The following is a 12758-nucleotide window of genomic DNA, read 5'->3' as shown; positions in this document are numbered from 1 at the left end:
TGCCAAAGTGGTAAAGGGTCTTTAAAGAATACTTTATATTTTTCAAAAAGACAAGACGGTATTATAAAATATCAGCTGCATATGATACAGGGTTATGGAAGGTGAGATAATGGGGGGAAGCACAATATCTATACCAAGTGCTTGTGTTAAACAGCTAAATAAATGATCAATAAACAGCATCATTATTAGTCGTAGTAGTAGCAGAAGTAGTAATAGTGGTTACAAATGAAAGGTTTAGAGCGTTTTCTTTCTTTTTACATTCAATTCTAATGTTATTATTATTCTTATTATTATTATTATTATTATTATTATTATTATTATTATTATTATTATTATTATTATTATTATTATATGTTGATGTGTCGGTCTGTCTTACAAGCTGTGTCTTTTTCAAAAATAAATCTCTTCTACTGAAAGCTGATCTCACGTCAGTTTGTAGTCCTGCCCTGACAACACTGACACCTAGCGTCCACCAGCTGCAATGCACACACGTTACAAAACAGGCACATTTGCAGCCGTCCCATGAGCACGTTCACGTGTGCTGCTGTGTTATGCAAACAGTGGAGTTCCTGCCTTGAAACTGCAGCGCTGAACACTGAAAATCACAGGTAAGCAGTTTATATGAACTTTATAGATACAGCTAAATGATTAACTGTCGAGTCAAATCCCCCGTCTTGTGTTGCACTACAAGAGTCGTCGTTTGTTTTTTAGGGGGAGAAATGAAAAGGAAACCGACGAAGTCAGATGCATCTGAATCAAAGGATAACGTGAAGACTCTCTCCAGAAAACTTCGAGACAAAAAAGATGGAGAAACATCCAAGCGAGGTGTGCAGCCCTGACAGGACAGCCTCAGTACTGCGGTGACATCGTAACGTTAAAAGCCGTGACAGCTGATTTGCTTTGTGTGTTTTGCAGGGCCTCCTCTCAAGTCTGCAGGAGTCCAGAAGAGAAGTGGGTTTGGAAGCATCCTGCACTACATTTACAAGAGCACTCTGGGCCAAAGTCTTCACTCACAGATGAGACAGGTGAGACACACACAGGCTGCACAGAGGGACCATATACACAAACAGTGCACATGAAAATATGATCATATCTGCATGTGAAGGTCGGGAAGTTCTACACGTGCATCACTGTTCACTCTTTGCAAGTGTGCACGGCATATGTGCATCAGTTTATAGTATGAAGACACATTTTCACAGCCAGATTAACTCGCTAGAGTGCAAAAACATGAGATGCTTCTTTTAACCCCTGTTTCTCTCAGTCCTTCACACTTGATAATAATGATAAAAATAAGAAGGATGAAATGACGAACAAAGAGAATGCATAGTGTAAGATGGAAAGATAAAACCACTCAATAGTAGTAATAAGTAAAGTTAAAAATAGAGTACTTCTGTTGCATAAACTCAAATAAAATACCACAATTACAGAGAGTACAGCAGAGCAAAAGTGTGAGGCGAAGCACAAAAGTTTGAGGTCTGTATCAGGAAGCAGAGCTTTTTAAAGGCTAAAGTGAGCTGGCGTCAGTGATGTGAAGTGTGCTCCAGAGCTTTGGGGCGTAACCGATTAAGGCTGCAGCCCTGATTTCCTTCGGCCATTGATGGAAACCTTCAATAAATCAGCAGCAGATAATCAGAGAGCTCTTGAAGGCAAATGGTGAACAAGGGAGTTCGAGATGTAGCCTGCTCCTAGCTCATTAAGGGCTTTGTGTACAAGGACCTTAAAATCAGTTCTGAATGCTACAGGGAGCCAGTCAGAGCTTTATGTTGGACTACTTCATGGCCCTAGAGTTGTTATTTATGAAACTGCAGCATGTCAGCAGAAAGTTCAGAGAACTAGATTTTGTCTTTAAGTCATAAATAGCCCAGTTAATGAACAGAAACAGCCTGTGTCCACTACTCTCAGCTGGAAATTCAGCTGAAAAGAAATCATTGATTTGAAAATGATTTCCAGATGAATGCATAGTAAAACTCATGATTGATTACAGTAGCTACTTACAGCACTAACACTCAGTTCTCCTTTAGAGACTTAAGTCTCACTGATTGCAGAATGTATCTGAAACATAGAAATCAGTTGCCTTTTGTTGCATTAATTTCAATTGGAGTCAGAAATCTCCCACACAGGACAGAGCAGATTGTTTTTTGTAGTCATGTAATGTGTATTTTGTATCTCCATATGCTGTAAACATGTTTCCACTTCAGGTCACCGAGCTGTGGTACATTTAACTCTGTCGTCTCTTGCAGTGTCTTCAGGAACCGTTCGTTCGCTCCTTGTCCTCCTATCATTTCCACGGAGCCACCAGCCCCTTCGACCGCAGGATCACCTGTCTGGAGTGGCATCCCACTCTGCCCACCACTCTGGCTGTGGGGTCCAAGGGCGGTGACTTGTACCTGTGGGACTTTGAAGTGCCCACGGAGAAAGCTTTCATTCGAGGGGTGAGTCCTGGTGTGTTTTACCGGATGCTCAAATGGCCAGCAATGCAGGGTGTTCAACAAATGCTTCTAAATTATAGAGACCAGTGATAATTACACTTTGAAGCTGTGTGCAAATCAGATTCCCTCGGTTTTATTTGGTGACGCTGTTATTGGTTCTCTGCATAGATGGGGGCCGGAGACTCAGTTACAGGCATGAAGTTTAACCAGTTAAATCCCACTCAGCTGTTCACCTCGTCTATCGGGGGTACGACAGCGCTTCGAGATTTCAATGGGACAACTCTCACAGTGTTTGCCAGCACAGACACACTGAAGTAAGGCTAAGCCCCCTTGTATTCTGGAAAAACTGCAGTCTAAAAGGGTTTTAGATCACCAGGCCTGATCAGTCAAGCGTCAGCCTTCATACCAGGTGGCCCTCATTGATTTAATGCAGCACGTTTGTGCAGCGGTGTAGTGTTCGTAGCTGCCCTGTGATAGGCCTGCATTTGTGTTTCTGTGCACAGAACGGAGCGGGAGACTTTATCGGAGGGATGAAGTTTTGCCCGTCGGACCTCTCCAAAGTCTATGTGGCTTCGGGCGAGGGCACATTGACCGTGCAGAGCTTTGAGGGCCGAACACCCACCGTTCTGTCCAGAACTGGAGACTGTGGCCACGATCACCACAATGTTTGGTGAGAAGGCTGATGCTCAGCACAGAGATTGTGCTAATGTTGTGATAAATTATAACACTGAAAAGAAAAAGCATGCATCCCCAATTGCAGCTTTTTGTGACATAAGAAAAAGCTTTTAAGATTTGTAGCAGTTCTTAGATTATACTGTGTTTTTCAGCCTAAAACATAAGAATAACCTTCATCTGCTTTATCCTGTGAGTTCACCTTTTTTCCTGTGTTTTCTTGCAGTTACTGGTACTGCTGTGTTGATGTGTCAGTAAGCCGACAGATGCTTGTGACAGGAGACAATGTGGGACAGCTCTTACTGCTGGGTTTGGATGGCCAGAAGGTGTGTGTCCATCCTCCACTGAAGTGGATGATTTGAGCTCACACAGTTACTCTGCTCTATAGTAACACTTTGTCTTTGAGCCAGTAAAGACAACTCCTCTAACAAGCAAACATTGTAATGACTTTAAAAGGCGTCTGCGTTTTGACCACGGATGTCTGTGCTTCGATGTCGTAGATCTTCAGTGACAAGCTGCACAAAGCCAAAGTGACCCATGCGGAGTTCAACCCTCGTTGTGATTGGTTGTTGGCGACGGCCTCAGTGGACCACACGGTGAAGCTTTGGGACCTGAGAAACATCAAAGACAAGAAAAGCTTCCTCCATGAGCTGCCTCACGAGAGAGCCGTCAACTCAGGTAACCCTCGCATTCAGAAAACCCTTTCTTATTTACCGTAATTTCCGGACTATTGAGCGCACCTAAATATAAGCCGCACCAACTAAATTTAGAAAGAAAAAAGGATGTGTACATACATAGGCCACACTTGTCTGTAAGCCGCAGGTGCCCACGTTGTAACGAGATATTTACACAGAATGGTACACAGAAAGATTTTTTAAATTTTTAATTACCGTAAATAAGTGTTTTTTTCCAAGCAGTGTCTGTAACAAGGCAGTAACACAGCAGTAAAACGACAGTAAACGTGCAATAACACGGCTGGTTAAAAAGCATAACCAGCCTACCAGCCGTAGCCTGTTAGCCTACCAGAAAAGTCATTGGTCGCTATCTTCATCTTCCTCCTGTGCACTGAAACCACTGAAGTCGTCTTCTTCAGTGTCCGAATTGAACAGCCTCAGAACTTGCTCTTGCGTTTCCTGTTAGAGCGCCCGTTAGCCCGTAAAAATCTATAGATTTGCTGCTTCGTTGTTTAGGCTGCAGGGTTCAAAGCATGTGAAAAAGTAGCGGCTTATAGTCCGGAAATTACGGTAATAAAGTATTGTCTTGTCTGGTGCTGCTGCATATATATGTTTTCTTAGGAAAGTCTGTAGTTTGCAAACATTGTGAATATAAATGATATGAAAGTAAATGATAAGACTATAAGTTGTCCTGATTTCTTTGTCCATTAAGTCCAAGTCTGTTCAGATTTCTGAATTTATTTGAAGAAAAAAATCGCTTCACATTCATGAACAGTGGAGCTGGATACTGTGACCACATGCTGCAAAGAAAATCTACATTGTTTGGGTAAAACCGGTACTGTCGTCTGCTCACAGCCTATTTCAACCCACTGGACTGCTCCAAGCTGCTCACCACAGATCAGTACGACCAGATCCGGGTCTACTCGTCCTCCAATTGGTCAAAGCCTCAACACATCATCCAGCATCCACACAGACAGTTTCAGCATCTCACGCCCATCAAGGTTTGATTCTGCCCCACGTGTGGTCTTTTCCATCTGTAACTCATGTAGAAATGTCACAAACAGAGTTCGGTTGTACAAATGATCAAATGCACAGAGAAAGACGCTTGGTCATCCTTCTGTAGACTGTGCATTTTTATATTGACTGTGTTGTTGTGGTCTGCAAAGCACAATGAGATTGCATCACTTTTCAATGAAGTGTTGCGTTCAAGCACAAAATATCTCCACAGTCATGCATGGAACGGTGTCATCAATGAAAGAAATCTTTACCTGATTGAAGGAACCCATCTTCCTCTTTGTTATCAGTCATCTAACCATATTTGTAACATTTAAACATTTCAATTTTGGCATAATCAGGTCTTGTGACTTAAACACATTTCATCTTATCAGTGTTCAGTAGACGTTTAAGAGTGTGCAGAGACGTCTGGAAAGAGTCAAACTGTAGAGCCAAATGGGAAGCTGGTATTTATTTATCTGTTGGAGAAATAATATTAATATTCATGTCATTTGTACATAATGGTGGACCAGGTGGTATTTAAAGAGACCTGCTGGGGGGAGCCACATTTTGTCATGTATGTAACAACACAATGCTGCTAATATTTCTCTGTAGGCCACCTGGCACCCTGCCTATGACCTGATTGTGGCGGGCCGCTACCCCGATGATCGTGTTTGCACCGGAGATCAGAGGACCATCGACATCTTTGATTCTAACACAGCAGAGCTCGTGTGTCAGCTGCAAGATCCCACTGTGTCAGGGATCAAATCTGTGAGTCTGCTCATAATCGCCATAAAAACCTTAAAGGCCAGAAAGCCTTTTGTTATTAACATAAATATTTCTTTACAGATCAACAAATTCAACCCCATGGGCGACGTGATTGGATCAGGAATGGGTGAGTTCTTCAAAAGCACGTTATTGATCGATGTAATCTGATGATGGCTGTGACACTTCCGCTGCTTCGTGTTCGCTCACAGGTGTGACGGTGCTGGTGTGGGATAGAAGCGAGTCATTGATCAGCGATCGGCACAAACAGGAGGAAACCTCGACCTCAGTGGACGGTTTAAGAGGCCAGAGGAGGAGTCAGCAGCGCCCCAGCAGGGACAGGAGACGTCCTGCTGTGGACGCAAAGCTCAAGAAGAAACTGGCGTATGTGGAAGAATCAGGGACCAAAACCAAGACCAAGACTGGGTGTACGAAAAAAAATCAAGCACAGATGAGGAAGAAGTAAACAGTAATAGGGAGGATATTGAAAAAACATGTATATATTTCTTTGTTTACAGTTTGTTGGGTCTTCAGGGATCGTTTGAATGTTTAAAAAATGTTCCAGATATTCTTTTACAAACCGTTTTAAAACTCTTGATTGTTCTCACAATTGTTTTTCTACTGTACTGTAATAAAAAATGACTGAGTTTTGCAAATCTTTGACCACATGAGTTACTATGAACAAACATCACAGGAAGATGTAAGGCAAGTGATTTATTGCATACACGTTAAACTCATACAGAACAGCGGCATGTGTCTCATGCATAACTGAAGAGATAACTTCCACGCAGGTCATGGACTGTGACATTTGCCAGCTGGAGGAGCACTCCGCCCCAGGCCTCCTGCTCCTCTTCCCTCTTCTGATGCCGGGCCTGGTGGGCAGAGTACACCATGCTCAGGACAAGACTCTCAAACTGAGCCTGACTCAGTGGCCTCCTCCTCTGAGCCCGCAGCCCGGTCACCATCTGCACCATGGAGCTCCGACTTCTGGGGATGTTGTCGTTGATCTGAGACAGGAAAGCCCGCCCCGACCTCATCGACGCCAGCTCCTTGTCCAGCAGGACGATGTTGTTGTCCTGGTCCATCTCTACCCCGCCCAGCAAGATCTGCATGCAGGATAGCAAAAGAAATATTCACCATCTACTTTGCAATGAAAACAGCAAGATGTTTATCTGCATGTAGATTTATCTGCATTTAGACAATTAACTCCCAAAAATGAACCAAGTACCTCAAACATCAGGTTTGCATCAGAGACAGATGAGCCAGTTGTTTGAGAAGTTGGATTTTTGCCTGCAGCCACATCTATGGTAGAAAATATTGTCTTACTGCAATGTAACTGAAATTAATCACTGCAGTTAAACTGTCAGTGCCTGCAAACACTGACACAGTACTGCAAATTAAACTGCATGCACTATCATTATATAACAGCCTAGACATTTCTGTCCTCATCACACAGTTCTGCTAAAAGATGTTGTTTCTACTTACCTTGCAGAGTTCGCTCAAACCAAAGACACAAAATGAGCTGAAAGCAGATATTAAGTTGTATTTTCATAGTCGTCCTCCTCTTGAATTTTTTACCGACAGATAATGCACCACATCCATCTCACCTCTGCTCTCTCTCGCCTATTTTGCAAACCCTCGAGAGAAGCAACTCAGCCTGAATACCACACATTTTTCCACCTTGGAAAAAAGCACCAAAAGCCAGTTGGCTGCAATGCAGAGCAGACAGCAATACTTTTTTAATTTCTGGTTCTTTTTATCCTGTATGCAGGACTTTGAGCTAGCAAGACCACAAAGTTCACAGAGCCAACTAACCTTTTACTAACCTTTTCACCATCTATTCTGCAAAATACAAACAAATACAAACATGTCAGGCATTACTTGAGTAATAGAAAGTAGTAAATAGATAAATTTAACAGCTTACAAAGTGAGTACCAATTAACTGAGGGTGAGGGTCTTTCTCAACATAAATAAGTCCACTCAAGATAGAGGTTTTATGGTATTTTGTCATTCAGAGGCTGAAAAGATATTGTAAGCACATTTTTTTCATTCTTCTTTGTCAATTAAGGGGTTAACATTTAAGTATACCCCCCAAATGTAACTATTAAACACAAAATTCATTTTTTTCTACTTCATAAAAGCTCCAGTTTAAACAGCCATCACACTCAGTGGCTAAGGTCAGCTCTGAAAAGATAGCCTATCAGTATCTTTCTCACAGAATCCACAGGTGTTATTATCCTAATGAAACCTTTTATGGAAGAATTCAGTGGATGGATAAATTACATTCAAGATTTTAAAGCTCACCTCTTTGGCTTTATGTGAAATTGCATAAGATATAATACAGTCTTAAAACCTCATGCACTGATACTGTATTGATATACAGTACATGTTGCATAATTTTTAGAGGTTCATACAGCATTATCTACATTTAGACGGCGTATTTACAAAATAACAACTGTAGTAACGCAGTTCCACCACATGGAGGCAGTAGCACCCGTTGATACCAATGAGTCATTTCATAACTGACAATGAAAAAGTTTATTTACTTCCGGTGAAGAGTTCAGCTGCACCTGAATGGTAAAGTAGTGAAAATAAAGGTAACCACGCTTGTTTAGCATTCATGGTTTAAATGTTAGAGATATTTTGTCTCACTTCCACCCCTAGTTATAACTTTACCTTCACGCTGAATTTTCACTCGTGGCAACGTTAGCCAGCTACCATTAGCTGCTGTGGGTGCTAACGTAAACATAGCTAGCGTTAGCAGAGCAGAGCCAGTCAGTAGCTAAATGTGTACACTTGTATGAACTATGAATTGGTGTCTGTCGTTCATCTGATGTCAAGCTTATTGGAGATCAGATATTGTTAAATGGGACATCACATAACATGCAGAGATCTCTATTCTGTCTCAAAAAGCATATCGGGTGTGTAATTATATTGTGTCTTACGGGTAGTTGTCTAATATTTACCCTTTCCTAGTTGAAGTAAATGGGGTGGTTACGATTTTAAAAAGTGAATAGAAACACTTTAAAGTGTAACGCAACACAGCACCACAAAATATATCACCCAAAATTAGAATAATACTGAATCAACAGCAGAGCTAAAGGGAGACATCACCCACGCCGATGTATCTGCCGTATTTTTGCCATTTTGTCTGGGTATGTCGGCTGATTATTTACAGATTTTTATTTTTTTATTTTATTCTTTTTTAAGTTAATTATACAAAGTATATATCATGGTCACAAGAAAAAAAAAGAATCATTATCAAAAATCGTTATCGTTTATTTATGTTAAAATTATTATTGACTGATATTTTGTCATCACCCTCCAATACCACATCCATATCGGCCTCTAGTCAGTTTGGTGATAAACAACATCTACAGCACTCAACAGCTTCAACAACAGCTGATCATTATAACCTTAATGAAGGCAGGATTTATTGCTGGGCTTTTATGTTGGACTGCATTAGTTTTAGCGAGACGTGTCTTCTAAACTGATAACTGGCTCTAAACAGAGTCAATGCTGTTCTGTGACTTTGTCAGGTGAGCAGCAAAGATGGAGTCCAGTGAGGACGGGGGCCTAAGTGTTGGGGGCTCTGTGGGAGAGGAGAACTACTTTCTGGGATACACCTTCACTGACCGCTCCCACTCCAGCCGGGTGGTGAAGAGCATCATGGACCTGTGTCTGGAAGATGGCCTGTTCGCTGATGTCACTGTCACTGTGGACAGCAAAGAGTTTCATCTGCACCGGCTGGTGCTCTCGGCGCAGAGCAGTTTCTTCCGCTCCATGTTCACCTCCAACCTCAAAGAGTCCCACAACCGCTCTATTGAGCTGAAGGATGTCAGCGCCACCGTTTTCCAGCTGCTGATTGACTACATCTATCACGGCACGATTAAACTGAGGGTGGAGGAGCTGCAGGACACCTATGAGATGGCAGATATGTACCAGCTGACTGCGCTGTTTGAGGAATGCTCCCGCTTCCTCTCACGGACTGTCGAGGTCAAGAACTGCCTGCAGGTGATTCACTGTTACTCGCAAGCATTGAAGTCTATGCTACTTAGTCATAATTGTGTCGAATCAGTTTTGTGATCACCTGTTTTTGCCCAGGTGATGTGGCTTGCAGACAGACACAGTGACCAGGAGTTGTACACTGCAGCCAAGCACTGTGCTAAAATCCACCTGGCCCAGCTGCATCAGGCCGAAGAATTTCTTAATCTGCCTCTCTGTCTGCTCTTGGACATCATCAAAGGTGCTACCCATTGCTGTCCAATAATATTTTTGGGAAAATCATTTTCTAATGGATTAGATCATTTGTAATTATTAAGAAATGGGAAAAAAGGTATAGTCCTGTAACCTTGAACTTTCTATGGGGCGTCCTTGGTTAATTGGTTAAGGCAATTATGATATGACCACAATGCACTTGGTATGCCCCACCCTAAACCCCCCCACCCCAGTTTCCTGCCTGCCTCTACACTTTTAACTATGCAATACAGATGAAGATGTAATGGGTACATGTTTTATGTTTTCTGTACTTGTTTGTACTCCACAGATGGCGTGCCGAGCTCCCAGAATCCTACAGTGGCCATCGAGTCATGGATAAACCACAACAAGGTGGAGAGAGAGGAGTTTTCTTGTATCCTTCAAGAAAATCTCAAGGTAACATTCTTTCATCTAGAGCTGAGAGGAGCTTTTGGTGGAGAGGGTGCTCTCATCTCACGTCTGCTGTAATTATTTGTATCAACGCTGTCTTTATCTTGTATGTCAACAGGAAATCGGTGAGAACGTCCACATTTACCTGATTGGTAAGGAGGAGACGCGGACTCACTCTCTGGCTGTTTCACTTCACTGCGACGAGGACGATGCGATCAGCGTGAGTGGTCAGAACAGTTTATGCCATCAGATCACTGCAGCCTGTAAACACGGAGGAGACCTGTACGTGGTGGGGGGGTCAATACCTCGCCGCATGTGGAAGTGCAACATGCACACCATGGACTGGGAGCGCTGCGCCCCACTGCCCAGAGACCGCCTCCACCATACCATGGTTTCTGTCTCCACTGAGGATGCTATCTACTCACTGGGAGGTAAGACGTTGCAGGACACACTCTCCAATGCCGTCATCTACTACACAGTGAAGGACAACATGTGGACAGAGACCAGCCAGCTGGACACTGCAGTGTCAGGGGCTGCTGGCGTTAACCTCGGAGGCACCATCTACCTGCTTGGAGGAGAGGAGAACGACATGGACTTTTTTACTAAGCCATCTCGACTGATTCAGTGCTTTGACACCGCCTCCCAGAAGTGTCAGATCAAACCTTACATGCTGCCGTTCGCGGGCTGCATGCACGCTGCAGTCCACATGGACGTGATCTTCATCGTAGCGGAGGGAGACTCCCTGGTGTGCTACAACCCTCTGCTGGAGAGCTTCACCCGCCTGCGCTTCCCTGAGGTGTGGAGCTGCGTTCCCTCTCTGTGGAAGGTGGCAAGCTGTAATGGCTGCATATACGTCTTCAGGGACAAGTGTAAGAAAGGTGACGCAAACACGTTGAAGTTTAACCCGGCCACATCGGTCGTCTCCGTTATCAGAGGAATAAAAATCCTCCTCACAAACTGGCAGTTTGTTCTTGCCTAAACTGTCCTCTGGATGTCTACGCTGTGGTCCACAAACTGGCCACAGAGAATCAGGGAAGACTGTTGGATAACTTACAATGACTTCACTGTTAGACATCCTGAGAGGAGACCTGCCCTAAATGTATTTAACAGCTGGTTTCTGTGTCACTCCTTTCATTCTGACTTCACCACCAGACCAGTAAAAACAGTTCAGCACTGTGTGTGAGTGAGTGCGTGCGTGTGTTTGTGTGTGTCACTTGCTTGTATTCGTGTGTGTCTCATTGTGGATCCCTTAGCTGAGAAGTCAAATAGTTTGTGATGCTGCCGTAACCAGTGACGAACTAACCCACATTGTTTTCCTGTGCACTGCCTGTTTATCGACACGCATGAACAGCTCCACTGTACAAACCTTGACTGATCATAAATCGTCCGTCAGTATATTGGATGTGAATACGTGTATCACGATGTTGTAGGCTAAATATCCTCAGATGTCAAATTTCAAGTCTTTTAAGAATCATAAACCTGATGACAGACAATGTTTTCTAACTTTTCAATTTTTCACAGTTTCTTGTCTTAAAATGTTATTTTTCGATGTACTGTGTTCAAGTTAAAACGTGAACAGAAATGTTAAATATATCACTGTCGCTACATGCTGTCGCTGTTTGTTTTGATATTCATGGCCCTTTATGCTTTAACAGTCTCTTACTATTAATATTATGCTTATTACCGGGGATTAAGGAGGTTTCATTCTTGCAATTATACAGTGATGGGTTTAGAAATGGCACAACTGAAAGCTTTGCCTCAACAAAGACATAACTCCCAACAGTATTTATCTTTGGATTAGTAATGCATCTTGTGAATGGCGAGGTGGTAAAGGTGCCTGTTTTGTCCTTGGGAGGGGGAAGAAGGGGTGTTGAAGGAGAGAAAGCTACTACAGAGAAGCCAAAACTTTGATCCCATTGATGTGTTGCAGGAGGCTGTGCAGTTGAAACCCAAACCCAGTAACATGTCAGACTTTGTGAACTATTCTAAGCATCAGTTGCTGACGCCAAGATGAGGGGTGGGGGTTTCTGGGGCCACATATGCGCCTCCATAAGAACTCCCAATAGGAACTGACGGCCACTACGAGCACCATCTGACATGCAGTCCCTTAATGTTGGGCAATAAAGCTGTTTATAGCCCCCGTATCACAGTTCACAGCCCCACATGTGAGGGTGTGGTCAGGTCCATTTTGTGGATGTGTGTTTTTGATGCTCCAGAGGGTTGTGATGTAAAAATGTGTAGTCCAGTTTGGCCAGGGAGTGAGGGTTGGTGTGAAGGTAGATCGCTAGGAGCTTAAGTGACCTTGGGACTGCTTGCTGAGGGCAGGACAGAATTCCTGAAGGGACACATGGTCTAGAGTGACAAGGCCATCTGCTGTAGCGCCAGCAGTAGGAGGAAGGTGGAGGGGGTTGGACACGGGGGGTGCTGAGAATTCCTTTCGCTGGGGTGTGGAGGGAGTAGATATTCTGGGATATCTCCGCGAGCACTCCGCTGGGAAACGTGTTTCTTTGGCATTTTTCAAACGGAAATCTGAGGGAGAATTTTTGAACACTTGATGGCGACATGGGATCATCGCAGG

General features: G+C 43.4%; 3 protein-coding genes across 4 annotated transcripts; 2 read left to right on the top strand and 1 right to left on the bottom strand.

Annotated features, from left to right (window-relative positions):
• The first annotated feature begins 485 nt into the window (after nucleotides 1–485).
• ddb2 (damage-specific DNA binding protein 2) lies at nucleotides 486–6186 on the top strand. Of its 2 annotated transcripts, none has more exons than XM_070972069.1 (11): nucleotides 486–608; nucleotides 712–825; nucleotides 916–1025; nucleotides 2241–2432; nucleotides 2933–3099; nucleotides 3328–3427; nucleotides 3602–3779; nucleotides 4631–4776; nucleotides 5384–5539; nucleotides 5618–5663; nucleotides 5746–6186. In XM_070972069.1, exons 2-11 carry the CDS (start codon nucleotides 720–722, stop codon nucleotides 5997–5999), a joined length of 1455 nt encoding a protein of 484 aa, XP_070828170.1. In that variant the 5' UTR covers nucleotides 486–608; nucleotides 712–719; the 3' UTR covers nucleotides 6000–6186. The 2 variants fall into 2 exon arrangements, with proteins under 2 accessions (XP_070828170.1, XP_070828171.1); XM_070972070.1 differs by lacking the exon at nucleotides 2933–3099 and adding an exon at nucleotides 2598–2743 and having other exon boundaries at nucleotides 495–608.
• A 105-nt stretch (nucleotides 6187–6291) lies between these two features.
• Nucleotides 6292–7085, bottom strand: LOC139338082 (protein FAM180B). Its single transcript, XM_070972997.1, has 3 exons — nucleotides 7019–7085; nucleotides 6762–6835; nucleotides 6292–6639 (listed from the first exon to the last, which is right to left on the bottom strand). Exons 1-3 carry the CDS (start codon nucleotides 7083–7085, stop codon nucleotides 6292–6294), a joined length of 489 nt encoding a protein of 162 aa, XP_070829098.1.
• A 988-nt stretch (nucleotides 7086–8073) lies between these two features.
• On the top strand, nucleotides 8074–11783 carry kbtbd4 (kelch repeat and BTB (POZ) domain containing 4). The gene is made up of 5 exons (XM_070973221.1): nucleotides 8074–8130; nucleotides 9073–9547; nucleotides 9638–9779; nucleotides 10080–10186; nucleotides 10299–11783. Exons 2-5 carry the CDS (start codon nucleotides 9086–9088, stop codon nucleotides 11157–11159), a joined length of 1572 nt encoding a protein of 523 aa, XP_070829322.1. The 5' UTR covers nucleotides 8074–8130; nucleotides 9073–9085; the 3' UTR covers nucleotides 11160–11783.
• The last annotated feature ends 975 nt before the right edge of the window (nucleotides 11784–12758 follow it).

The sequence above is a fragment of the Chaetodon trifascialis genome, chromosome 10 (assembly GCF_039877785.1).
Source record: "Chaetodon trifascialis isolate fChaTrf1 chromosome 10, fChaTrf1.hap1, whole genome shotgun sequence".
NCBI lineage: Eukaryota > Metazoa > Chordata > Actinopteri > Chaetodontiformes > Chaetodontidae > Chaetodon > Chaetodon trifascialis.
The sequence above is the reverse complement of the archived record's forward strand: the minus strand, read 5'-3'. Positions and strand labels throughout refer to the sequence as shown.

What these genes read in the sequence shown, in the direction of transcription:
- ddb2 (XM_070972069.1), top strand. Translation starts at nt 720, where the DNA reads ATGAAAAGGAAACCGACGAAGTCAGATGCATCTGAATCAAAGGATAAC. An exon ending in TTCACTCACAGATGAGACAG is followed by an intron (nt 1,026 to 2,240) that starts GTGAGACACACA and finishes CGTCTCTTGCAG; the next exon opens with TGTCTTCAGGAACCGTTCGT. An exon ending in CACGATCACCACAATGTTTG is followed by an intron (nt 3,100 to 3,327) that starts GTGAGAAGGCTG and finishes GTTTTCTTGCAG; the next exon opens with TTACTGGTACTGCTGTGTTG.
- LOC139338082 (XM_070972997.1), bottom strand. Translation starts at nt 7,085, where the DNA reads ATGAAAATACAACTTAATATCTGCTTTCAGCTCATTTTGTGTCTTTGG. An exon ending in GTTTGAGCGAACTCTGCAAG is followed by an intron (nt 6,836 to 7,018) that starts GTAAGTAGAAAC and finishes TTTCTACCATAG; the next exon opens with ATGTGGCTGCAGGCAAAAAT. An exon ending in ATGCAAACCTGATGTTTGAG is followed by an intron (nt 6,640 to 6,761) that starts GTACTTGGTTCA and finishes TCCTGCATGCAG; the next exon opens with ATCTTGCTGGGCGGGGTAGA.
- kbtbd4 (XM_070973221.1), top strand. Translation starts at nt 9,086, where the DNA reads ATGGAGTCCAGTGAGGACGGGGGCCTAAGTGTTGGGGGCTCTGTGGGA. An exon ending in GCTCTTGGACATCATCAAAG is followed by an intron (nt 9,780 to 10,079) that starts GTGCTACCCATT and finishes TGTACTCCACAG; the next exon opens with ATGGCGTGCCGAGCTCCCAG. An exon ending in TCCTTCAAGAAAATCTCAAG is followed by an intron (nt 10,187 to 10,298) that starts GTAACATTCTTT and finishes GTATGTCAACAG; the next exon opens with GAAATCGGTGAGAACGTCCA.